At 38.2% G+C, this 25,745-nt stretch overlaps 1 protein-coding gene across 2 annotated transcripts in view; it reads left to right on the forward strand.

Annotated features, from left to right (window-relative positions):
* LOC107091501 (FYVE, RhoGEF and PH domain-containing protein 5-like) overlaps positions 1-25,745 on the forward strand; it is a 46,850-nt gene that overhangs the window by 9,689 nt on the left and 11,416 nt on the right. For both annotated transcript variants that reach the window (XM_015385457.1, XM_015385458.1), the window contains exons 3-12: positions 7,815-7,932; positions 9,004-9,062; positions 9,330-9,360; positions 13,308-13,459; positions 15,906-16,062; positions 21,201-21,291; positions 22,623-22,673; positions 22,807-22,865; positions 23,442-23,513; positions 23,618-23,686. In XM_015385457.1, the coding sequence (XP_015240943.1) occupies positions 7,815-7,932; positions 9,004-9,062; positions 9,330-9,360; positions 13,308-13,459; positions 15,906-16,062; positions 21,201-21,291; positions 22,623-22,673; positions 22,807-22,865; positions 23,442-23,513; positions 23,618-23,686 (859 nt within the window). The remainder of the gene's footprint in view (positions 1-7,814; positions 7,933-9,003; positions 9,063-9,329; positions 9,361-13,307; positions 13,460-15,905; positions 16,063-21,200; positions 21,292-22,622; positions 22,674-22,806; positions 22,866-23,441; positions 23,514-23,617; positions 23,687-25,745) is intronic.

Here is a 25,745-nt window from a genome sequence, read left to right on the forward strand (position 1 = left end):
ACATTGAGACTCTACAAAAACATCCAGGCTGTGATTCAGTTACTCTAGAAAATAGCATTTAGTTTAACCTTTTCTTGTCCTTTGGTTCCTTCATTGTTATTCACACATTATTATTAAAGTACCATTACAAATGTCAATATCACTGTCTTAGATTATGATAGCATGTAATAAAACAAAAAAGTGGCATATAACTACAAACAGGATAAAAAAAAAAAAAGAAGAATTGCTTATTCTTCCTAACAGTCACATTGGATGGAGATCATATGTGAACAGTATTTTTAAAGTCTTGTCACAGATTCTCCAATTTATTTTAGGACTGAAATTTTACTTGGACCTTCTGACAGATTGATTTGATTCGATGACATTTAGGATTGTGATCTCAGCCCTAGTTTTAAGTCTTTTTTGAGCCTGTGAAATATTTTGTCCATTATTATCCTGCATTTAGTATTGTTGCCTATCCATGCGTCTCTTTAATGCTCTCTATTATGGCTGAAGAAAAGGGATCCCATAATATGATGCTGTCAATACCATAGGATAGTATATTTAGTGTGATGTGCAGTATTCAAAGCACTTATCATGGCCAAAAGATAAGTTTCGGTCTCAAATGACCAGAGCATCTATTTCCAAATTTTAACCCTATCTACTATTTGTTTTACTGGGAGTTATTGTGGTGAAATTTTATGAAATCTTGCCTTGCAGCAAGAAGGTTCTGGGTTCAATTCCTGGCTGGGGGGTCTTTCTGCATGGAATTTCCATGTTCTCCCTGTGCACGTGTGGGTTCTCTCCAGGTACCTGGGCTTCCTCCCACAGTTCAAAAACATGACTGTTAGGTTAATTGGCTTCTCTTAATTCTCCATAGGTGTGAGTGTGTGTTTGAATGGTTGTTTGTCCTGTTTGTCTCTGTGTTGCCCTGCGATAGACTGGCGACCTGTCCAGGGTGTACCCCGCCTCTCGCCCATTGAGATAGGCACCAGCACCCCTAGCGACCCCAGTAGGGATGAGCATGTCGGAAAATGGACGGATGGATTTTAGGAAATTTCAGTGTCTGGATGACCCCAGAGTCTATGTTGTTGGTGTTGGGGATCACCCCTCCCAGGGATTCTACTATTCTGCTGGGGGTCTCCTACCCATGTTGGAAACAACAGTTAAACCTAAGGGGTGGGATCGGGAGGAACGGACCCCCAGCTCTGAACTCGAGGGGTGTTTCATTGTAGGAGCTCTATGCAACCTACGTAGTGTGGATTGTGGTGAGGGTCTGCAGGGAATGTCTGGTGAAGCCCTTGGTCAGGGTTGTGTTCAACTCCCACTTCTGGGAGAGCTTTATCCGCAGGAGGCTGGAGACATGGAGTCTAAGTAAGCCATGTTCTCTGCCTCTATTGCCGATGTGGCCCGCATTGCTGTGGCATAAGGTCTGCAGTGCCTGTCGTGGCAGCAATCCCCAAATTTTGTGGTAGAAACTGGCATTAAGGGATGCTGTCAGGCTGAAGCAGGAGTCCTATCGAGCCTAGTTGATTTGTGGGACTCCTGAGGCACCAAGCAGGTATTGTGAGGCCAAGAGTTCTGCTGCCCAAGCAGTTGCACAGGCAAAAGGGAGTTTGGAGAGGCCTTGTACTTCTCACATATTTATACTGATGCTCCAGTTTGTTTTGCTCCATTCCAGATAACCTCCCAAAATGTACTGCCATCAGCAAATTGCCAGTGAGTCCAAGATGTATTCATACTGTTTCAAGGCACTTTATGTGTTTTAGCCTTCTGAACCTTACCTTTAGTCAGAAGATCCTTATCCACCCTGTGCAGACACTTTATCTTCTAAAGATTGAATCAGTGCACCTTGTTTTGTCATTCAGATTTCACGCCAGTAAGAAGAATGCCAAACCTATCAGTCTATCCTGCTTCTCTTTACCCACATTCCCACCATTGGGGCTCATGTTACTAGGACCACTGAAACGCCGCAGGGCAGATATTAATGTTTAGGTTTTATAGGGCATATATTTGTGCATGAGTGTACTAACTGCAATACCCTTATAGTGTTTCTATCCTTTTGTGAGTAGATATTTAATATAACCCTTCAAATCTTGACGCTGCTGCAGTCCCAGACCACCGATATGACGATGACAGTGATTTATTAAGAATGCATTCAAGGCAGCATGGTCAAAGACCCTCAGAGTAACAAGTTGATTTTTGTGAAAGCAGCAACTGAATAGCCTCAGGGAGCTGCTCTCAATTGCCTACAGCCACAGACATGCATTTTAAGGAGAGTTACAAAGCTGCTCTCCACCATGGTTGCCCTGTTTCTCGTGGTGTGATTAATGTATGCCAGCATTAAGATGCCACATTAGCACACACTTTCAGTCTAAGTAAAGAAACATGGTCATTAGCAACACACTAAAGTGTGGAATGCGTAGAGAATGTGTGTCATTATTTCCCAATCCTAAACAAGGTGTTTATATGTGGGTCTGTGAATCACATACCGTATGCATATGTGCAAGTGGTCAAACCTGCAGCTCTGTGCTGTTTTATCTAAAAAATGATGCTCTGGGTAAAGATGCTAGGTCAGCAAAAGTGTTCAACTGAAGCAGCAGCATATAAAGACACCACAAAGAAATATAGGAAAAAAACAGTTAAAGAAGAAAAGTTTGAGATTCTGTGATTTTGCGCAGCTAAGATGGTATTTTTTGTTGTGGTGCTGCTAACATCTTGCATCTTCAGTTCAGCAAGAATCTCTTTAGTTTGAATTATGACAAAGCCTTGGTATGGCCTTTAAAACACCGCCTACACCCACTGTTTTTTTAGCATTAGTAGTGATGAGGGAGCCATCTTAAGTACATTGTTGTTCTGGGTGGTATGCAGTGCGGTGGGCAGGGTGTGTCTCTGGCTAGCCAACACTGGTGCCAGTTGCTCTGAGGTCATTAACAGGTCATCCCAAGGGAGGAAATAGCCAGCCAGGAGCTTCCCACCAGCCTATTTACAGGAAATGCAGGATAAGGGTGAGGTGCTGGTGGAAGGTAGAGAGGTGTAGAAATTATATGACAGGTAGGATGAAATGGGGAGGGATGTTTTTTTTGTGTTGGGTTGAGGGTTTTGCTTTCCTGTGAACAAAAATAGGTGCGGTCTAGTCAGGAATGCCAAGTCTGCTGTCGCTGTTGCTTGAGATTACCAACAACTGCTGCTTTTTCTTCTCAAATACAAGCTAAAAGATTTATGGGTGTTAGATTTATGATGTTAAAGAATGACTTTATGTCGGCTATAATTTGCCAAATCAAACAGTTCAGGGTTTAAGTTAAATCAGTTGAACTGAACTAATTGTCATCTGGTTTAAATATACTAGGTAAACTCGGATGAATGTTTTAACTAACAAAAATACACTCCTGTGTTCTTTACTATAGAATAAGGAATGTTATTAGCAGTTGAAGAAGTAATTTTAAAATCTGCAGCTAATTCCATGTAAAACATGGGCAGAAACTGAATTGGAATATCAGATATTGATTATGAATTGCCCACAGTGAGTCTGTATTTACAAAATTCTTAATTAAATGTATTGGTGTGAAACTGAATTTTACTAAATTGAAACTGATGATGTGAAAATTGATAAAAATATTATTTAATACATTTTTCTTGAAGCTCTATTTTATGGGATTGAAAATAGAGGATTGAAAATTGGAAAACCCCTTTTTCCTAAAATAATATTTTTATTATTGTAGAAAAATAATTGTTCCTAAAATCATACATTGGTATGTATTATAAACCGTAGCCATCTTTTTAGCTTTTTTTATTTTGCTTTCTAGTCCAATGTAAATTGGCTTTGGAGGGCAGGCATTATAAGCTTCTTGCTTCTGCCAATACACCCTTTTTTCAGACTGTTTTAATTTATGTTATATAGATATATACTGTCATTATTATATACTTGTATGTCTGAAATAAAAAAAAAAAAATTTTTGGATCATTTTAATTTAAATTCCTGAAAAGCTTCCTACAGTATGCAGCTGCATTTAGACCTGGAGAAGAGGAGCCAACAGGAGCATGGTGGATGCATCATGTAAAATGACCATCAGAAAAACTCTCACTTCTGTATTGATTGACTGATCGACTATATTGATTTCACAGTGGAGAAATGTACTCGTTATATCAGCTCAAACGGTCAAAGAAGAAGAATGTGCCAAAGGAAGAAGAAGGACAGCTCTTTTTTTTTGTTTTTCTTAATACTATGATCATTATACAAGGGTATAACACAGGTTGTTTACATGGGTATTTAGATAGATGGATATTAAATTTATAACTTGCATGTCAGTTAAACAAATCATGGGCTAAATGTGCAGCTGCTTCTTGTTCCTGTTTGCTTAAGACCCCAGATTAGCATAGTGTGTAGTACGTATTGTATTGTTGTTGTTGTCTTTAAGACTACATACCATATTAGCAGTCATTATAGGAAAACCCCTATTTGCTTTTGTAGACAGTTTGTTTGCCTGAAGTTTCTTCTGCATGTCATAAATTTAATACAAACCTGAGAGTTTTGCTGCCTGTCATTTTTGACTTGATGTGAATCTTTGTGTTCAGTTATTCTTTTCTTTCTCTAGGATGTGGGAATTTTACAACTGAAATTGAATTCTAAAACTGAAAGGGAAATGAGTTAAACTTAATTTTCAATGCAATAAAATGTAATTTCAAATACAATTAGTTCAGTTTGAAATCATTAAACGCTAAGGATGTGCCAAAATGAAAATATCGGCCGATAGTAGTATCAGATATTTTTAGAGCTGTTATGGTCCATAATCAATGACTCATCTTGCCAAAAGGTTTTTTTTCTCCATTCCAGGAGGCAGCTTGCCTCAGCATTGGGTCTGTATGCTGCTAAAAGATGAACTTCTATCCTTGTCTTAAATTACAAATTTTCCTTACTTATTTTAAGACCTCCTCAGTCTTCATAGACTAATACGTTTTGCTTAGTGGTGGTACTGTCATTATTTTTATGTTTTTGAATATTTAGATTTTTATTATATATATGTATTTGTTTCATCCCTGTAAGTTATATTTTCTAGTTTATATTTTCCAGAAACAGGTCAGTGCCGCTGCAGGACTGCTTGGCCCCTGTTATGGCTCTTGAACTAAGAACATAAAACTCAAAGAAATCTTATGATGATTCCGCTGGCACAGCCACACTAACTGATTGGACCCTCTGATATATTTCATTTTCACGTTTCGGGTTATATTTCTACTATGATAGAAAAAATCCAGGTGACACACTTTTATTTTTAGTCATATTAAGACAGGGTCACATTTTTCATTTGCAGCTCACTTAATATGTTAAATGATTTAGTATTGCCCTGTTTTTACTTTTTAACACTATTTTTTTATTTTGCCGGCATGAAACAAAAACTGGCACCACCCTGGTGAACTTAGTCTTGAATCACTACTGACATTTTCTGTTGTCTAGTTTATTAGTTATTTGGCTCAGACACTAAGAAAAACAGCAACTGATACTGCTACCAATATGTGAAGGTAATGCATGCAGATTGTTTTCATGATTTTATTCATTAATCTTAACAGACATTTTGAGCTGTCAATCAGTGCAAGCAGTCACCTTAGTGATCTGGCTGTTGACACTCCTGGAGCTGAGATGAGAAGTTTATAGTTTGGAAATAAAAAGCGGCGGCCTAGTGGTTAGGGCATAGAGCTTGGAATCATGAGGTTCTGAGTTTGAGCCCCATTTCCTGACAACAATTAAACCCACACTGCTCCCCGGGGCGCCCCACAATGACAGCCCACTGTTTCCCAAGGGGATGGGTTAAATGCAGAGGTAAATTTGTAAGATCAATAAAAATGTGAGATCAATAAAGTTAGATTATTATTATTAAAACTCTAAAAATATAGAGTGTACAGTCTATATGTTTACTTTCTGAAGGTTCCTTTACTTCTACTATAGTGATTAAAAAATAAAAAAACAGGTAAGGTCATTCTCTCCCTTAATGTGTTGCTGATTGATGTCTGATATTTCTATTTAATTTTTTAAATTTTATGTGAGATTTTTAGGTTATCTCATTTTAAACTATATCTGTCATAAAATAAAGTCAGGAAAGAAACTTACATTAACAAAGCTAGCAATTTCACAGAGAAGTTGTTTATTCAATCCCTTTGTCAAAGACTAATTCATGTTCAACTCTAGAAACACCACAGGCTTTTACCAAAAATCAAATATTGAAATGATACAATCCTCAGCCCTAAGCTGCAACCCACCATGTAGTAGAAATGTTATTATTCTTAATCTATCCCAATCCGACCACATGTAAAATGGCAGATATCATAAAGACAACTCATTTTCCACACAGTCACCCCCACAGCAGACAACACATAACCTTCCTCAATAAAAATAACACTGCAACACTGCCTTCATGTTCCTAATCCCCCATTAGCGTCCCATTCTTCTACAGTTAGCAAGCCAATGAACCAACACTATTAGCCTATTTTTGTCATAATGGTGCCATTATAAGTAGAAAACGCCTTCTTCTAATATATATTTTGATACGGAGTGTTTACTTCAATTGAATTACGTATTACAAGCACCATCACATTTCTGGAAGGCTTGTGGAGTACATCTCTTTTACCAGAGTCATTGTGCCTGCCTTTAAATTTGCCACAGTAGATTTAACTTTGTTGTGTTATCAACACAGTCAGCTGGCATAATAACTTTGCTTTAATAGTGTTTTCAAGAGGCTTCTATTTTGCTGTTCTCCAACCTAATTTTTTTCCTAGTTTTACAATAATGGAATAGTAATGCCAGCCTGTTTTTCAGCTATCTGAACAACATCTTTGTTGAAACAGTCTTATGAATAATGAAGGACTGTGATACTGTTTTACGTTGAAGATGAAAATGTGAAGGTGAAAGTCCTCAGAGAAGTTGCTCTTGGTTATTTGATAGATGATACAATAAATCAGAGCTGCAGAAAGACTTTTAAGAAGAGCAATTCCTTGCAGTCCACTTTCCTTCGCAACAAGACCTGCAAGCCTGACCTGACTACTTCGAGGTCAAACATGAGTAATGGGCCATAGGTGCTTTCACCAGCCCACCCAATAAGGCTGTTAGGTACCTGTATGTATGTGTGAAAAGGAAAATTTGAACTACAGAGAGACATTTGTGAGGGATGAGAATTTTTGAGAGGGAATTAAGTCCAGAGGACTCAAGTCTATTTGTCAATTCTCAAAAACATTTATTTTTAATAAGGCAATGCACTGGGCTTCCTCTGATTTTACAGCAGCTCCATATTTATGTAAGAACCATTAACCTATTCCTGTTCCATCGCAATATTATGTCTTTTGTTGTGATGTGATGCTGTCAGACATATTTAACGGATCATAATGGACCAGAGGACGTTGCTAATTAGTGCATGTTGCATTTAAAAGGGATTACACGAGAAATCTTTAGCAGCATATCCCCTCAGCTCCTGTAGCACACAACAGGATTTGAGACAACGGTGCCACCTCCTCAGGAGCCAATCAGGAAAGGGATTATCCTTCAAGCACTGGGGGACTCTTTATGAAAACTGAAATGCTTAGGGACACTCACAGGAAAAAGAAAAACATACATTTAGAAGGAACTGGGAATTTAGCACTGTGTGGATGTATCCTGTGGGAATCCAGTGGCCTTTTATTGTAAATCTGTGTTTGGTGTTGAATGTCTTTTATGCTACTTTGCATTCCCTGCAGAAATAGGTGTCCACCTATATTGTTAATGCAATGCTCCTTAAGGCAGCCTTTGCTATAAAAGTTGTTTCCATAAAAGGCTTTGTTATATTAAATGTGTATTTTTATTTCTTGCGCAGTGCCTACACCGAGCCTTTCCCCATGAACCCAGTCTCTGCTGGTCTGTCAGCAGATGAAGACCAGGGTCGTACCTCAGAGGAAGAAGATGGGTCTTTGGAGCAAAGCTATGACCGGCAGGTGAGTGATATGGGTTAGAAAAATGGTTGGTTGGCGTCCGCCAGTTATTTAAGCATGGTTGTTTTATTCTGATATATACTTTGATTATATGTATTTTATTTATTTTTCAATGGCAAGGTACCAAACATATTGATATATTCACAAGTAACCATGATATAAATATATCAATTCAAGCATGCTTAAGCTAAAGGCAAACAGCAATATTGTCCTATAACATAGATAACGTTTTTATTTTACATGTAGAAAGTATAGCAGCTCAAGACCACCAAAAAGGCACTACTTACCTTGACTGTATCTATGGGCATTTCTTTATGATATATAAGTTCCTGCATCAATAAGTTGCAGGTAGTAGCTCCGGAGGACTAGACTTGAGTACCCCTGCACAGCCTCATGTACGTACATACTCTCCAAGCACTTTGCTTTAACAGGTTAGATGGACCTTGAATTCCCCCCTAATGTTTGTACAATGAAGAGCAGACTTTATACAGTAGCTCAAACATGGACCCCACCCATCCTGTTGCTGTCACAACAATAACAACGCTTTGTTCTGATCTTATAAAGTGCATTTCCTTGTTTTCTTTCTCTTCAAAGGAACGTTACAATAAGTTGGACTTAAATTTCCAGAAGGAAGGGGCTGTTTGTTTTGATAATATAAAGGCCACTGTCCCTTTAAGGGGAGAGATTGCCTCTAAAAACAAACATTGGCCACCTTGGTGAAACCGCTGTTGTGCTCTTACTCTTATATTTTGAGACCTAGCAATTAACCTCTAAATCAATTGGCAGTTTTGTCATTGCAGCCGTACATACAGCCTCTCATAAATAATACATAAGAATTTAAACTCGTTCAATTTAGGAAGGCTTTCATATCCATGCTCCAAAGTAATGAAATAATCAGTCTTATTTTGACAGAACAAATCTGGGGAAAGAAAGTCATTTTGGTGTTTTGTCCGCCTGCTTAACAGCTGTGTAGATGTGGCTATTAATGTTTGAGAGGAGTAAGTGCCCACAGAGAGCCTTTAAACATGAACCTTTTTCATTTATCTCCCATCGTTTTCCCTCCCTGTCATGCAGATTGATGGGCGTTCTCGAGCGTTCTACATTGCCAAAGAACTGGTCGACACAGAGAGAATGTGAGTGCCTACGTTTAGGGGTTAACCCAATTACATCAGTTCACCTATTTTTGCTTCTTTTTTTTGCATTTGTTTTTGGTTAACTTTTCATATTTTATCATGTTACAAACCACAGATTTTATACTCAATGATAATTGTTGTAAATCTTTCATTCTTAACTCGAATAATTTTCTGAATTTGCAATTAACATTATAAAAGACATTTGATGGGTAAAAATGTTCTCTCTACAGTTTGTTCATAATTTTTTTAATACTCTTGTATTTGCAGACATGTTAGTGCCCTGAAGCACATTCACGAGGTAAGGAAACCTCTACTTTATCAAAAAATTTGTCATATGGACCTAAAAACAGCTTCTGCTTATGTATTTTCTTAAAAATCTGCTTACTGGATCATATCCTGTGAGTGCGTCACATCCAGTCTCCTTCTTCTTCCCCACCTCCTCCCCTTGGTAATGCTCTGTCCAGCTTTATCAGTGTTGTTGCAGCCATGTTTACTTCCTGTTCTTGAAAAAACTGTCATGTTGTGCTCCAATGTGGTCAGTTGTAGAATGACGTAAGGTCGTCTTACCATGAATCCCTTTTGCATGTGTTTTTGAACAAGGTAGAACCCCCTTTTAAAAACACTGCTCCTGGTAAGTGTCCCTTAAAGGGAGCTGATCATTCTAAAGCACACAATTTAAGTTTGAAGGTGAGATGCAACAAAGTGAGGAAAACCATCCGATACAGACATCTATCTTTTCCATCCTTTCTAGAACGATTCCTGTCAAAACAACATCACATACCTGCAAATCAACAAGGAGAGGGTGACATTTATCTGCTTCATAAAACTGCCTTTTATACTGCAAGTACTACAAGCAGTTGGAATAATTTATGAGGCTTGGTTTGGTCTATTATTCACAGCATTGAGATAGGTAGTATATGTATACACTGATACATCTAATAATGTGATGGCTGATCAAATGGTCAGTATCTGATAGCTTGATTTAAACCAGCATTTCTATTATTCCCATAGAATATCATTTATGAGATATTAGATTTGATTAATTTGAATGTTAACCACAGAAACCCTTCAAATGGCCAGAAACCAGGGGTTTAACCTTTAAGGTCAAACTTACTACCAGTGCTGTTTCCTGCCACAGCACAGGCAGAACCACAGGCCTTGTCTCCATGTGTACTCTGCTAAATTAGGCTTAGATTTAATTAAATTCAGTGAATTTATATAGCGCCAATTCACACCACATCTCTTCTCAAGGCACTTATATAGATAATCCAACAGATTGATTCAAAGTTTCCCATCTAAGGAAAACCAGCTGATTGCATCGACTCATTGACTCAAAAGTAATCCCCCACACAGAGCATGCTTGCAGGGACAGTGGAAAGGAAAACTCCCTTTTAACCAGAAGAAACCTCCAGCAGGACTAGGCTCAGTGTGAGCGGCCATCTGCCAAGGCTGACTGGGGTATAAGGAGACCAACAAAGTTAATGAAGTTTAAAAACAAACCACTGGAATTTGTTTTTCAAGTTTGAAGACATTTCGCTCCCCATAAGGGAAGCTTTCTCAATTCAAAATGTCTGGAGTCAGGTTTGAGTTCCGAGCTTATAGAGTGGCATAAACAAAAGCCTTGTTATAGCTTAGCAAACATGTAAATTGAACCAAAAAAGAAAAAAACACAAAGCCAGGCAGATGAGCTCCGAGCCAGCTCTCATGTCAGAGGATAAAGAGGGCACATACAGTTAGTCACAGTCAGAGAGACAGGACTACACTGAAAAACAGGCCAAGCTCCATCATCCACAAACAAAGGCGTTGATGCCAGCAGTGCAGCTAACACCTCTCTCCAGGATGATGTCACAGCCAAACAGGAACAGACCAGATGAAGCTACTATGATGAGAAAAGGCAGAGAAAGCATATACCGTAGTTAGAGGTTAAAAAAACAAATACTGCAGAATGGAAGAATAGAGATAGCATGATGAAAAGGGGTCTCTATGTCATCCCGCAGCCTAATAAGCCTATAGCAGCACAAATGCAGAAAATAGCTCAGGAACCTAAATATTTTGGATGAGGTATAAGAAATGCAGAAACACTATGTGGTTAAGATTTCATTCATTTTATAGAATATTGTGCAAATACCACAACTCTAATTGAGTAAGTTCACTCATGTTCACTTTAAAAATTTTCATATCTTACATTATAAAGGAATCTGCCAATCGGTTTGTTAGTCATAACATTTTAGTGGAAAAGACCAAGTCATACTTTTAAATTCACCTTTCATCCGAGAAACAATTAGTCTTTTAGATATTATTCTTCTTTGCAAAATGGCTAAGTTTTTTAGGATTCTTGACACAAATTTCCTGCTGGCTTTTGTTCTTAACTTTGACTAGGCCATTTCGGCACATAAATATGCCCTGATCTAAACCCTTCCATTGGAGCCCTTGGCTGTATGACAAAGTGGCTGTCTTAGTGAAAGCGCAGCTTTCTGCAGGTTCTCTCTCTCATATTGCCCTGTCTTTACAGTAGCACCATTCATCTTCTGATCACTTCTGACCAGATTCTCTGCCTCTGCTGTGAAAAAAATCCCCACAGCATAATGCCTAAAATTCCTTGGTTCACAATGTGGATGTTTTTTGGTTGTGTTTTTAAGAGGAGTGCCATATTTATTATGAATCAATAGATTCCTTCTCCTGAGCTTTTGATCTCTGCAGCTCCTCCACAGTTACAAAGGGTGAGGCCTGAATAGAAATAAGTGATATCCAATAAAAGACACCAAGAGAACATGACCAACCATTGACCAACATGATTTAAGACATTAGATGATAATCTGATCAGAAGAAACAAAGGTAGCTGCTTCTCATTTGAAGGTGACCTTGAATGTTTTGCCTTCAGTCTCTTGAATGGCTCCCAGAAATAATTCTGGTTCAGGGTCGTCTTGTTTCTAAAACCTTATGGGGGGGGGGGTTTCAGTTATTAGCCGCTGTTCGATGTCATCTTTAAACTGAAAGTGAGCAATTCAGGTGAGAGGGGTGTGGGGGCCAGCAGCAGTACAGCATGTACAAACACACCGTCTGGGAAAAAAAACAAGGTGCAGCGTTAAGTGAGAGGCACACATGAGCTATTGTTCCATTGTCTGATAACGAATAACAAGAATACAAAGAATTTCCAGACCCTGTCTCCAGATAGGAAGGGAGGCCATGCTCCTCTTCTAAACGACTTTTCCCCGCAACGGCTTCCACATATGAAGCCTGGGCTGTTTCTGTGCTGATCTGTGACCCTTCGACCCTAAAGTGACAGCATCTGAGTGTAACAACTGCTTCACCGAAGGCCTGAGTTACCATAACTGAGTTAATTTTAACAACCTGGATGACAAAGAAAAATAGAACCATGGACTCTCTTTTAGACATCAGCAGACAAAATTTGTGGTAACTCAAACGTGATTGATTGCACAGTTGAATATCTTACTCTGAAGTATCCACTCTCTTGACAATATCTATAAGCAGATCATGACATCTGTTTTATGTCATTGTTTTACACAAAAGTAAAATTGATGAGCCCCTTAGAGACATAAACTTCAGTTCGACTGACAAAGTAGCGTCAGTTTTCCCCACAGCGATGGTCAGAGAGGAAACTAATATTTCTCACATCATGTCACCACTTTGTAATTAATGACCAGCTTTCTGTTTCTTTTTGAGTTCATTTGCTGAGAAGATAGATATCCTCTCTCCTCTTGTTTTTTTTCCCCCTGTCTGCCATAATTCTTCAAATGAGCCTCTTTCGCTTCTCAAACAGCTTCCATTAGTGCCATTTAGATGCTTTATGTTCACTGAATACACTTCAGCTGAGCCAAATTAGCCGTATATCAGCAAATTCTTGGGTTCTTGTCTATAGAGATATAAAAAGTGGGGGTTGAGTACAAAACAGTATTGTATCAGCGAGTTAGGTGATTATGCAGCAACACCTGGTGTGTCGTACAAGCGGGGGCCACCTTTCCTGAATGCCTGAACAGAGCCCAAAGTAATGGGATGATATGAAGGGAGGGTGGCAGGAAGGATGTTTAGGAGGATCTGACCTTCCTTCCATTTTTCTCTTCATTCCCCGTTCCTGTGCACCTTTTATTTCTCCTGCCCTCCCTTCCTCCATCCATCCTCCTCACAAGCACTTCCTTTATTCCCTTGTTTTGCCTTACTGTCCCCCAGCATTGTCTTCTTGAAAAGTCTCTCCTCAGGAATCTTGTTTTTCTGTCTCTCACGCAGGACTTTAGGTCAGCGGTGACTGAGGCAGCAGACGAGGAAGGACAGCCAGTGCTGGACGAGCAGAGGCTGGGGGAGATTCTGAGTGTGCTTCCACAGGTTTACAACCTCCACAGCAGCATCTTGGCTGAGCTGGAGGAGCGCATTGCCAATTGGTAAGAAACATACTGTTAGATGTGGAATCCCTAAATGTTATTGAAAACCAATGATCCCAATAATCTGTAATTTATATATATAGCTATAGATCAGGAGCAGAACAAAAATATTTCAGATGTGCTGGAATTTTCAGAGTTGGTCTTAGAACAGTAGGAAACAGTTGTACAAATACAGTGAAAGCTGAGGTTATTCATATCCTTGTCAGGTTTAGATTTGGTCTGATAGGAAACAAGACAAAAAAAAGTAAAAAGATTTTAAAACAGATAGAGCAACTATAAAAACATTGTTTAAAAATAAGATTTAATTTTTTTTTAAACAGTGTCCTGTCTGGCAATGTGGCAATAAGAATAATTGTCTTTTTGCCAAAAAGAGCCCAACAGATTTACTTTCACAAGTGGAGCAGTAGGGCTATTGCCACAGTGTTCCGCTTGATTTATCAATATAAACTGCTTTATTATATTTATGCAGGGAGTTTTACAGATTATATGGACACTGCAAGTATAAGTAGTATTATTTAATCTGACATGTATACTGTGTTACCTGAAGATAAGAATATGGGCTTTCTGTATGGAAGTGAATCTGTAAGTACCTGGAACCAAGATTACAATTTTTGCTTTTTTTATATTAGGATTATATACACTTTTCAGTGGTTAGTTGAAATAATCTGTATGGGCATTAATTATATATTAAGCTAAACTCAAGTCCAAGCTCTGACTGGACCACTCAAAAATTTTTTTTGTTTCCTGCAACATAAAAAAAATAGTTTAATCTATTCCCTAGATTTGTGGGGGACATTAATACTTTGAGTGTTGTATATGCTCATTTGTCGAGAAATTTGGTATCAAGCGAGTGTTGCCTCGACTATTGCTGCATTCACACAGAGCACGAACCGTTAGTTTCATGTGTGGTAGTAACATGAAGGCATCCAAATTGAAACTTCACTACATTATCAAATCTGCTGGTTGTTGGTTCCACTTTAACATGGAGAGTCCGTGCTGGAGACAATTGAGGACAACGAACCATCCTTTTAGGGCTTAACTAAAGCTTTTTTAGGGAAGCCACCTCCGAAGAACATTCCCCACTTCATCCTTTGTCACCGTTATTTTCACTATCTTCCATTTTTATAAAAGTGCCCTTTCTCTGCCACTTTTCTTCACAGCTAAATCAAATTAGTTTAGATAATTTTTGTTTAATGCTAATATACGGAAGAGTTTAGATTTTTTAAATCCTGCCAATTTCATATTGCCTACTTCCCACTAACGGCGGCTGTCTCACTTCACTGTATTTGCCAAAAACAGCCTTTTGCTTCATTAGAATCTATCTTCACTCTGCCTCCCCGCATTCCTAAAACACCCTCTGCATAGGGATAACTAGGAATTTATTTGCTCTGGATACCAAAGTGGCATTAGGTGTGCTCTCCATCCCCACTCACCTAGTTTCATTTTCACCTTTTGGGAATAATCTATATTCATGGTGTCTAAACTAAATATTAATCTGATACCAATGGTTAATCTGATAACATAGATAAAGTTGATATACTATTATTTGATGGTATCATAGAGACATATAATGTCATCTACTTACTTTTAATAAAACAAAAGAAATCTGTACAGACACCTACTTATAGTTTAAACAACATTTTAATTTCTTATTACAAAAACTGGAAAAAGCTAAATAGCTCAATAAATTGAGTACAGTATATTTTCCTATATGAATTTTTTATATTTATTCAATGTAAAATCTTCACTTGAAAGGACTAATATTTATCATTATTGCTTTTTGTTTCAATACTGACAGTTAGAAATGTAAATAATTGATTAAATGAGGATTTTTGCAGGTTAACTGAAATTTGTTAGGGATTCTGCACAAAGTGTACATTGACAAACTGGCACAGGCAGGCAGAAAAATGACACGAACAGTTTGCTAATCACAGAGAAAATTGCTTGGAGGCTTTAGATTCCTTTAGCATGTAAAAGATTTTATAATTTCACAGCAACCTTTGAAAACCAAAATAATGAAATCCAAGAACTTTCATTGGACTAAAGTATTGACAATGACAGATTATTATGCCATCTTCAATTTCTCCAATGAACCACAGCCACCTCAAAGGCATGTACTGCAGTATATTGTCTGTTTTAAGGACAGTTGTAAATCCAAACAATACACTGACTGGTCTAGTGTCATGTTTTACTCCAATAAATAATGGAACAAATTTTATCATTATTTTCAGCTTTTAGTAAGAAAACCAAATATTTTCATTAGCTTGAGAACTCCATTACACAAACATTAGTTTAGTATAATAATTGTATTTGAATGCTGAAAGCCTGACAAGCAGTAAAAAGGGATTTACAGCTACAGAAATTTTACATGTCACCTCATGGTTTCTTTAATTGTTCTTTAAAGAAGCACCATTAACTCGATTGCTTTTTAATCTTTACTTTAAAGGGAAGAGAACCAGAAGATGGTGGATGTGATCCTGTCCCGTCAGGAGGATTTTCGAGTGTTTGACACTTACATCTCTGAGTATGATCGCAGCATGTCTATACTGGAACAAAGTTGCAGAAACAGCCCAGGTTTTGCCAGCATCGTCAGGCAATTTCAGGTAAAACACTCAGTAGAGATGTTTTACTGACTGGAGTTCCTCCAGTCAGTAAGTTTGTCTTGCTGCTTCCTCTTTATTACATCGCAGATTCATGAGAAGAGGAGTTGTGCGTAAGGTTTTTAATTATCTTCATAAATGATGAGATACATTCATCATCTTTACAGCACCTTTAAATCTCAGGTTCTCATTTTCATTCTTGAAAAAGAAGGTAAATCTTTGTGTGTGTCTCCAGCAGAATGATCTTGTATTGGAAACCATTCAGTGGTTCTTGAATGACATTTTTTGTCCCCCAGCCGCCACTGGGACATAGTGGCATTTCTACTGCCTCTGTAACCCCCTCCCATTCATGGAGCTGACCTTTCTACTGTCATCCTCACATTAGTCTATATTCACTCAGCAATGTACCCATTTGTTTTCTCACTTTAATCTCCTTTTGAAATGACACCATGAGGCTGATAAATTGAGTATGAAGTTTTAAACAGGGGTTATATCTAACATTACAGCCTGTTGCAAATAGTTAAACTAAACTTTATCAATACTTCATATTTGACCATGGATTTCTTTTACTGTGATAACAAGACAAGGAGAAAAAAGCTCCATGCTAAGTAGAGATCCTTAGCTAATATTCATTCTGGACTCCACAAAGCATGCCTGAATAAAAGAGTCATTGAAAAAGGAAAATCATGAGGGGAAAAAAACATAATAAATACTGATTTTATTTGAATATATCCATGTGAAAGTAAGTAGTGATATCTGATGATGACAGCATTTAACATTCTGGGATAAATTAAAGACTGATGTGTGGCAGAAAACCAACGCTTAGCTCCAACTTGTCCTCCAAGGAAATATGATGGTTGCATCATGCAGAACAATCCTTGATGGAAGCCTGTCGAGGTAGCAAAAGACTTCAGACAGGGGATCAGGTTAACTTTCTAGCAGGGGACCAATCCTAAACATGTAGCTGGAACTGAAATGTAATGGTTTTTTAAAATCTGAATAGCTTTAGCTTACCGGTAGTCTATTTTACCTAAAGGCTCTAAGCCAGAGCTACAGTGTATTTGTTCTTTGAGAACCTGCAAAAATCTCCATCTCCAGATTTTTAGAGCTGACAGAAAAATCTGCAAGAAAGGGGATTAAAATTTTGTGTTTTTAACACATTGAAATGTAAAAAACTAAAGGTTATTTAAGTTTTTGTAAGGCATGGCAAAAATGTTAAAACATTGAAACAGCAAATCATGTTGGATGGGAAAAACATTATTTTATAACTGTCATCAAACATGTAAGCTATAAAAGAACATTCTTTGAATCTGAGCTGTTTGTGTTAATGTTTATGTTTAGCAATGAACGTAGCAGCTCTTTGCTGCATTTCTTTGCCTAAATGTATTTAGATTCACCGGCTCCTTGCTATGTGTTGATTCACCCTGAGTGTCTGACATAATGCTTTCAGGCGTTTCTAGTTCATTGAGGAAAGCAAACAGACAAGACGCCAACTGTCTCAGTTCATGAATATTCATCAGCAGCTGTGTCTCCTCAGAGAAACTTAGCTCACTTAGACTTTTGGTCCAAGCGCCACCCCTCTCTACCCTTGCAGCTTGTTTTTTCATTTGAAAACATTTAACTCTTAACACTTAACACTTCACTTCTAGCATCGAGAAACTCATTCTAGGCTTTGATGCTTGTGCTCTTTGGTTGCCTTCTAATTGCTTAAAAAAATATTACTTTGGCTGTTTACTTCTCAGTTTCCACCCGTACAGTAATATGTTAGTGTTATATTATGTCATATCATATCATTGGTTTAAACCTTAGTTTTTGTGTGTGACCTGAACCTGTGCAGAATTAGATGAAGAGAATGAAATAACTCACAAAATATGCATCCACTTAACCCCAGGCTTTTCTGTGAAAATATATCAAAGTCAGACTTAGATGTGGTTTATCTATTTTGAATTACTTTTTGAAATATGTAAACATTCTGTTTACCAATTCCAGCTTTAGTTTTTTTATTTATGTATAATTTGCCAGTTTGTATTATGTTAGTTAAGACACAATCTACATTCTAGATGTGTGCTTGTGTTTCGATATACATACCTTTGCTTATTTCATACAAGGTATACAGTTAGTAATTAGAGCTTTTTTAAGTACATTTATTTGTATAAAATGATCTTCAGTAGTAGTTGCTCAAACTGCAAAAATGGCCTCAGTTATGATAAAGAGGTGATCATTTAAGGGGAACCAAGATGACTACAAAAAGGATTATAAACAACTTCATTTCAGTTAAAATGGACTGCACATGATCGCTGTCTTCTTTTCTATTTGCTCTAGATCAGAGGTTCCTAAAGTTAGGGTCAGGGTGTCTTGGGGGAGTGAGGGGGCCGTGAGATGATTTTCACAATATTTATGATGTGATCCCTGAGGAAATGGACGACAAAAATGTGTAATTTAATAATAAGTAAATCTCCCATTGATAGATATAACATAATAGATGTAACATTTTTTTCATTTATCTAAAACTGCATATCTAAAATATGAACATTGAATATGCAAATACATTATAAAATCCTCAATTGAATAATTCAATTTTCTGTTAAATAATCAAAACTACAATTACAATTTAGAATTAAATAATTTTATGTCAATAAAATTAAGATTATTTATTCTATATTTACAAATGAATCAAGAGTTAAATACCTATATATTTAGAGGAGTTGCCAATCTGCGTCACTGTTATTTTGGGATCACAGGCGAAAATGTTTGAATGCATCCGCTTTAAATACACCTCAGCACTATTCATCTGTCATTGGATTCAGTTCATATGGTTGAACCCCTTGCAACTCAAGTGCAGCTTGAATGGTTCTGAATTTATGAGAAAAGCTGCTAAAAAGTCACTACGCCTGCTTATCTGCTTGGTTTGTTCATATTTCTCATGTGATGTAGCTGGACACACAAAAAACAACAGCTTCACCCATAGAATGATGTTTTAAAACATCGTAACATCCTGAAAGGCAAATATGCTCATTGTCCAAATGGACCATTCAGACATTTATGACCCTTTGTGGATTTCCTGTTTTGTTTTTCTCCTGACCTACAGATTCTGATCTTTACTATTTCCGATTTCTGTCTTCTAAGGTTATTAACAAATAAACAAGAAATAATGAGCTGTAGTAATTTCAACAGATTATTAGAATCCAACAGAAAGTAACAAACTTACAAGATCTTAGCCACTTACACTTCAGAGCATTTATTCCTAACCTTGATTAGTTTTAGCAAACTCTAAACCTGAAATTAACAGCTCTGTTGTTATAGTCTGTGTACATTTATTTTTATTAAAATATCTACACCACTTTGTATTCTCTTCAAGTATTTTAACATGTATATCCCGATGTTTGTGTCCACTTAAAGAAATGTCAGACACCCTTTTGGCTCTGTTTTAAGTCTCCAACCCTTACAGTTTTCAGCACCTTATTTGTGTGCTTACCTTTTCCTGCTACAAGCTAAAGTCCTGCAGTGTAAGTGGTAGTAATTTCATTGTAGATGTGGTGATGACAGTGATGAAGTAGCCACAGTCCCTGATCCGATCAGAGCTCAACCCCTACCGGATTAAAGCCCCCCTCTCAGCAGCCAGTTGCTTGTTTACTGCGCCATTCACAAACATTGGTCAGAACAGTGTTTGCGGTATGTGTGAGCGTATTCGTGCCCTTGCCCATATGTTCCTGATTGTTTCTGCCGGGGCATAGCCACACACAGATTGTTTTGATCCTCTTGAACTAGGTTTATGAAATCCCTTCCCGAGGCTCCTCCGCTTAGATTTATATTCATGCCGTAGCCCAGTGTGTGCGAGGAGCCTGGGAGGAGAGCAGGAGGCTGTGCAGCAGGTGGACAGAGAGCGATGGAGGGAGAGAGCAATGGAGTGAATTCCTTGTAAAGGCAGCTGGGCAATGAGGCAGACAGAAGCTAATTAGAGAAGCAGCCTCCTTTACAACTCCCCAATTAGATCAGCTGTGTGTATGTAGGTGTGTGTGTGTACTCGCAGCATATCAGCTAGCCATAACAGAGGCTGTGAGATGTGTTTTTGAGCGTATGCCTTTGTGCATGAGTTTATCTGTCAGCACAAGGTGTCCAGCTCCTTTTTCTCTCCTTCATTTGGTTTGTTCACCAACAAGCTAATTACCATCTCTGGAACAACACTTCCTCTGAACAAGTGTCAATTGGATGACAATTTAGAAGTGACACTCAGGGCGAGAGGATGTTCTGAAAACAAGTGGGTTTGATAATGAGGAGCTGTTCTACTGTGTGGATCCAGACTCCAGCTCTTGGTTTAAAAAAAAGAAAGGGAGTTTATTTAAGGCGCAACACATCCCTTCTTCTCACAGAGTTGTTCTGTGTTATTTTATCACCAGCTCAATCTCTGTGTGAGTCTGTATATGTGCCAAAGTGTGAAGGGTTCCATCATTGACACTTTTTTATATATGAGGTGTGTCTGTGTGTGTGAGTTTGTGTGTGTGTGTGTGTGTGGAGTGTAAATAAAGATGAACAAGCTGTTTTCCCGCAGGGTGCTATCTCTGCCTGTCTAATGAAGGATAGGACTTCATTGGATTAGAAAAGATGGTGTGTATGTGTGTTTGCATGCACCCCCAGAACCCTGCTGGTCCTGAACCTCTCAGGGCATAAATACCTGTCACAGGCAATTAGATCCTGATTGATTTTTCCAGTGCTCTCTTTGATAGTTCCCCCTCTTTGTCCTTTCTCACCTGCAAATGACTCCACGGAGCTGAAGAATAGGGCTGTTCGGTGGGTTTTTTTGTGTCTGAAGGTCACCCTGACAGACATTTCCCTTCGGTCGCTGATGACCTTGTCTAACAGCAAAGAGTTAAAACAGTGACCCACATAGACACAGAGATGGGGGCTTTCTGGTTGTAACATGGGTATAACTTTAGTTTCTTTGAAGTGATACAATTTTTTCGTTTGTTTTTGCAGAGTATATATATATATATATATATATATATATGACAAAATGAATTGTGTTGTTGGCCATTTTAATCTGTAATAAAGCTTTTTATTTCAGGTTTTCAAACCGATATTTAGGAATGTACTTCTTAAGTTCTTTAACAATCTTATTTGTATACTTGTGTTTTATTGTGCAGGCTAAGGGTCCAGAAGAACCTGACGTCCCAATGAAACACCAGCTGCTCCAGGTTATCGTGAGAGTTCTTCAGTATCGAATGCTTCTTACCGGTAATGGCACAGAGACTCTTTAGATCTTTAAAGTGAGATGAAAATGACAGAAAATGCAGTATCATCTCCACAAATGTAAATGTTAAACTATAAATATATGTCATAGAAGGTTACTGAAATTGCAAAATAGTAAAATTCAAAAGTGTGAAAATATGCCAGTGCCTTAAAAAGCTATTTGTTGCAACAGACCAACAAATAACCTGTGAGACTAAATAAAGAATTCATAGAGACATCTTATTAAATAATATCTTCTGGGTTACAGATTAAATTTGTTATTTTTTTAAAAATAATCAGGCTAAATCAAGAAAAAATTTAATTCATTAAAAATGGGGTTTTATGAAGGCAAAAACAGCCATCCAAACCAAAGCTCTCACAACAGGTTATCCCTCTTTTAGGGTCCATCACGTTAACACCACCATGTTTTTAATTTGGGTATATTTTATTTTGCAAATTCTGTTTCCCCTTGGATGAAAAAGGACAACCAGATTGGTTTGTCTCATAGTCAGCAGATGATCAGTCATGGATAGCTTAAAATTACCATCTGCTAAACCTAAAGATTTAGTCATATATTCAAAAATAGGAACTAACAGCCTTGCATCAGACATTATCAGTGAACCATGTCTAGTAATAATCTGATTTCTGTGCTAAAAGGACAGCACAGCTGCTGCAGAGAGCCACAACAAGGCTGCTGACAAGGAGCAGAAAACAAACTCACATCGCACCATTTTTAAAGTCTTTGGATTGACTACCTGTCTGTTTTAGAGCTGATTATTATTAAAAACTCGTGATGTTCTTATTGGGTTTTTTTTGTTGTTGTTGTTGTTGTTGTTGAACAGTCTTTCCATACCCCCTCAGCTCTTCTGGAAAATCTTCTCTTAAAGATTAAAGACGTATTTTCTTATTGTGGCCCTCAGCTAGCTTTGTTGTTGATAGTTTCTTATTACCTTTAGTTTCTTATTTTATATCAGATTTCAATATGTGTCATATATACAAATTCATATAAAAGATTTAGATTCTTATTTTCTTAATAAAGCCGATCATTATTTGTAAAGCATCTTTTTTCATTTTAGGTAATTAATGTTTGATATTAAAATCTAAAAGATTTAAGAGAAAAAATTAAAAATGCTTTTTTCAGGGTACTGGAAAGATATTTTTTTTTTAGCAATTCAACAAGAAGAAAAAGTTTTATTCATAATTTGATCATAATTAATGAATCAGTAATACTTAACAGTCATCTGAGGTGATGACAGTTGGAAAGAAACACTTCAGAAGTTGCCATGATTTTTTTAGTGCAAGTGTTGAATTTGATTTGGTGATTCTGCTTTTTCCAGATTATTTGAACAACCTCTCTCCTGATTCAAAAGAATACGAGGACACTCAAGGTAATCTTACCTTCCTCTGAGATATTTTCATTATCAATCTGAGGTTAGGAAGTCGCTGTTAAGCAGCCGTTTGGCCCAGCCCTCTGTGCTAAGTGGAATGCTTTAACTCACACAGCTTTTGTTTCCTTTGCAGCTGCTCTGGTGATAGTGTCTGAGGTGGCAGACCAGGCCAATGACAACCTAAAGCAAGGGGTGGGTTCCTCAACTTGGATTCATAGTCTATGATGCCTTGGTTTCAAAATGTCTCTAAATCCAGCCTCAAAGCATTTCTGGTAATTTGTCTTCTGAGTGATAAGCCAGACTGTGGAAGGCCTCTTTTAGGCCATTAACTTAAGGGTGTGAGGAAAGTTTAGGTCATCAAAGAGGCCCTGATGTGACATAACAAAAAGGCAGTGAGAGGCTGGACATGACTTATGGTTCTTCTTAAGCATTAAGCATTCATGGAGAAAATGAACAAACACTTCCCCATAGTCCTCCTGGTCTTTGCCTTGTTGGGCTCCCCTGTGTCTCTTTAGGTTCCCTCCTCTGTTTATCACACTTTTTTCCTCCTCCACACACACTGACTGACACAGACACACACAGTGTGAAGGACAGGGGAAACACTGGGTCCTTCTATCTTTTCCTCTCCATTCACTTTTCACTATCACCTCCCTTTCCGCCTCCCACACTTTCATTCACAAATAAAGAGGGATGGCTTGGTCCTCTGTCTTCAGCTCCATGCATCATTAAATAATCTTTCTCTGTGTTTTATCCTCCTTTCTCTCGCAGGAGAACCTGCTGCGTCTTGTCCACATAGAGTACAGCGTGAAGGGGAAGAGGGACCTCCTGAAGCCTGGAAGGGTGGGAATGATAAAGTGACACGTTTATAGATTTAGCAAAAACATAACAGAAAACTGAGTGCTAGATCTGAAGAAAAGCTTTAATATTGTTTTTTTTTTGGGCAGATATTCGTCAAAGAGGGGACACTCATGAAGGTCTCGAGGAAGAGCAGGCAGCCAAGACACCTTTTTCTGGTAATAGTTCTGCCCACTTTAATTTTACGCCCAGATTATATTACTTTTACTGACTCACATTTCCATGTTTCCATACACTATGTTACTAATACACTTTTTTTTTTTATCTAGTAAGCTGTAATCAGGGACTAAAGTTAACTTTTTTGGCTACCAGCCACTTTTTAATACCAACAGAAGGTTTTTACGCCTAAATTAAAAGTGGACGACTCAGAAAATGCTCTAGAATGGTCCTTGGTATTCTACAGAGCACACATTAAAGTGTTGTGGGGTTGTTAACCAACTTAATCTCATGTATGACTAGATCTACATAATGTCAAATGTGTCTAACCTTGTGTGATTAACACTTAGAATAGAACAGAAATACAAACAGCCAATTATCTCATTTTTCACTTAACGCCCAGCTGTGATTCTAATGAACCGTGTAACTGCATCCAGGTTTTTAACTTCGTACATATAATTGTATTTTCCTTTTCAACACAAGTCTAATATTTTTGATTGAATAACATTTAAATAAACCAAAATAACAATCATCCATCAATTTTCCGTCATGCTTATCTCTGCTGGGGTTGTAAATGGTGCTGGTGCTGCAGGCTGTCAATGAGCGAGAGGCGGGGTACACCCTGGACAGGCCGCCAGTCTATCACAGGGCAACACAGAAACAAACAGGACAAACAACCATTCATGCACACACTCACACCTAATGGGCTGGTTATACTCCCCGCAGCAGTGTCGCAGTGAGCTTGACGCAGACATTTTTTGATTTATGCTCAATTCGCTGTGGGTCTAGATGCGGCCGAGGCGGTGAGGAAGTGGGGCCAAATTTGTCCGACGACCGAGGGACATGAGGGCGAAAAAGAGCGGGGATCCAGGTGGAAAAAAGGTCCCAGCCTTCTTGCGCACCTCACTCTTCTAGCTGATCCAACTTCACGAGTCGTTTTCCACAATTGCAGTCATAAAAACAAAACAAGTCGGACTCCTTTCTGCGGCACTGTCTGCGGTCACATACAATTTGGGAGAGGTGCAGCAGAGTGTCTGCGGGGGGGGCAGGGACCTCTTTTTGTTCACTGCGACACACGCAGATGACCTAGTTTCGAAGTATAAATCAGCCTTAAGGAGAATTTAGAGAACCCAATTAACCTAACAGTCATGTTTTGGGGCTGTGGGAGGAAGCCGGAGTACCCAGAGAGAACCCACGCATGCAAAGAGAGAACATTAACATTAAAACTCCATGCAGGAATCTGACCCGGAACTTTCTTGCGGCAAAGCGGCTGTGCTACCCACTCCACCTCTGTGCAGCCACACAATAACAATCATAGCAACAGATATGTTATAAACAGATTTCAAATTATATTTCACTGTAATGACAAGGTCAGGCTACAAATGAAAAAGAGGAGCGGTAGGAGGAGCAGACTCACCTCTGCTTACTCCACTTCCAGGGTTTTCCACAAGATCTATTCTGATCTTGCCTTCTCTGAACCTTACATACGGCAATCCAGGCAGTAAATTGTGACACCAGAAAGTCGCAAACCTCGCCATCCCTTACCACTTTGTATATAAACATCTTTTTGTAATCTCTTTTGAATCCTCGTCCTTCTCTTCTGTCTTTTGGTTGCTTACAGCCTGCGGCCTCTTCATGCCAGCTATATATTGCCACATTTTGCTTAAAAAAATCCAAGAAAAGGCTACATGATTGGTTAACTATACAACACTGGCCCAGTGTTGTGTGTTTTCTTATTGGCTACCTGCCAACATGCAGGTAGATAAACACTTTCACATGTCAATCACTACAGTTACCTGCATTTGATGTTTGAGCAGCTGTCAATTTCATACCCTGGTTATATTACTAGTCACACCATTTGAAATATCTCACATTCTTTTCTTTTAAAACCTCAGACTACATTATATATTTGTGGGAGTTTAACTTTACCCTGAAAGTTGTTAAAAAGCCAGCAACAACAAAAACTGATTTCTACAAATGGTAAACTTAAAATTAGCCTGGGTGCCATGCCGAACTTAGTCCCGCCCACAACGTTTGAGATCGGGAAGTTCGGTCTGGCAT

The sequence above is a fragment of the Cyprinodon variegatus genome, unplaced genomic scaffold, assembly GCF_000732505.1.
Source record: "Cyprinodon variegatus isolate N-32 unplaced genomic scaffold, C_variegatus-1.0 Scaffold340, whole genome shotgun sequence".
In the NCBI taxonomy this organism is placed as follows: Eukaryota; Metazoa; Chordata; class Actinopteri; order Cyprinodontiformes; family Cyprinodontidae; genus Cyprinodon; species Cyprinodon variegatus.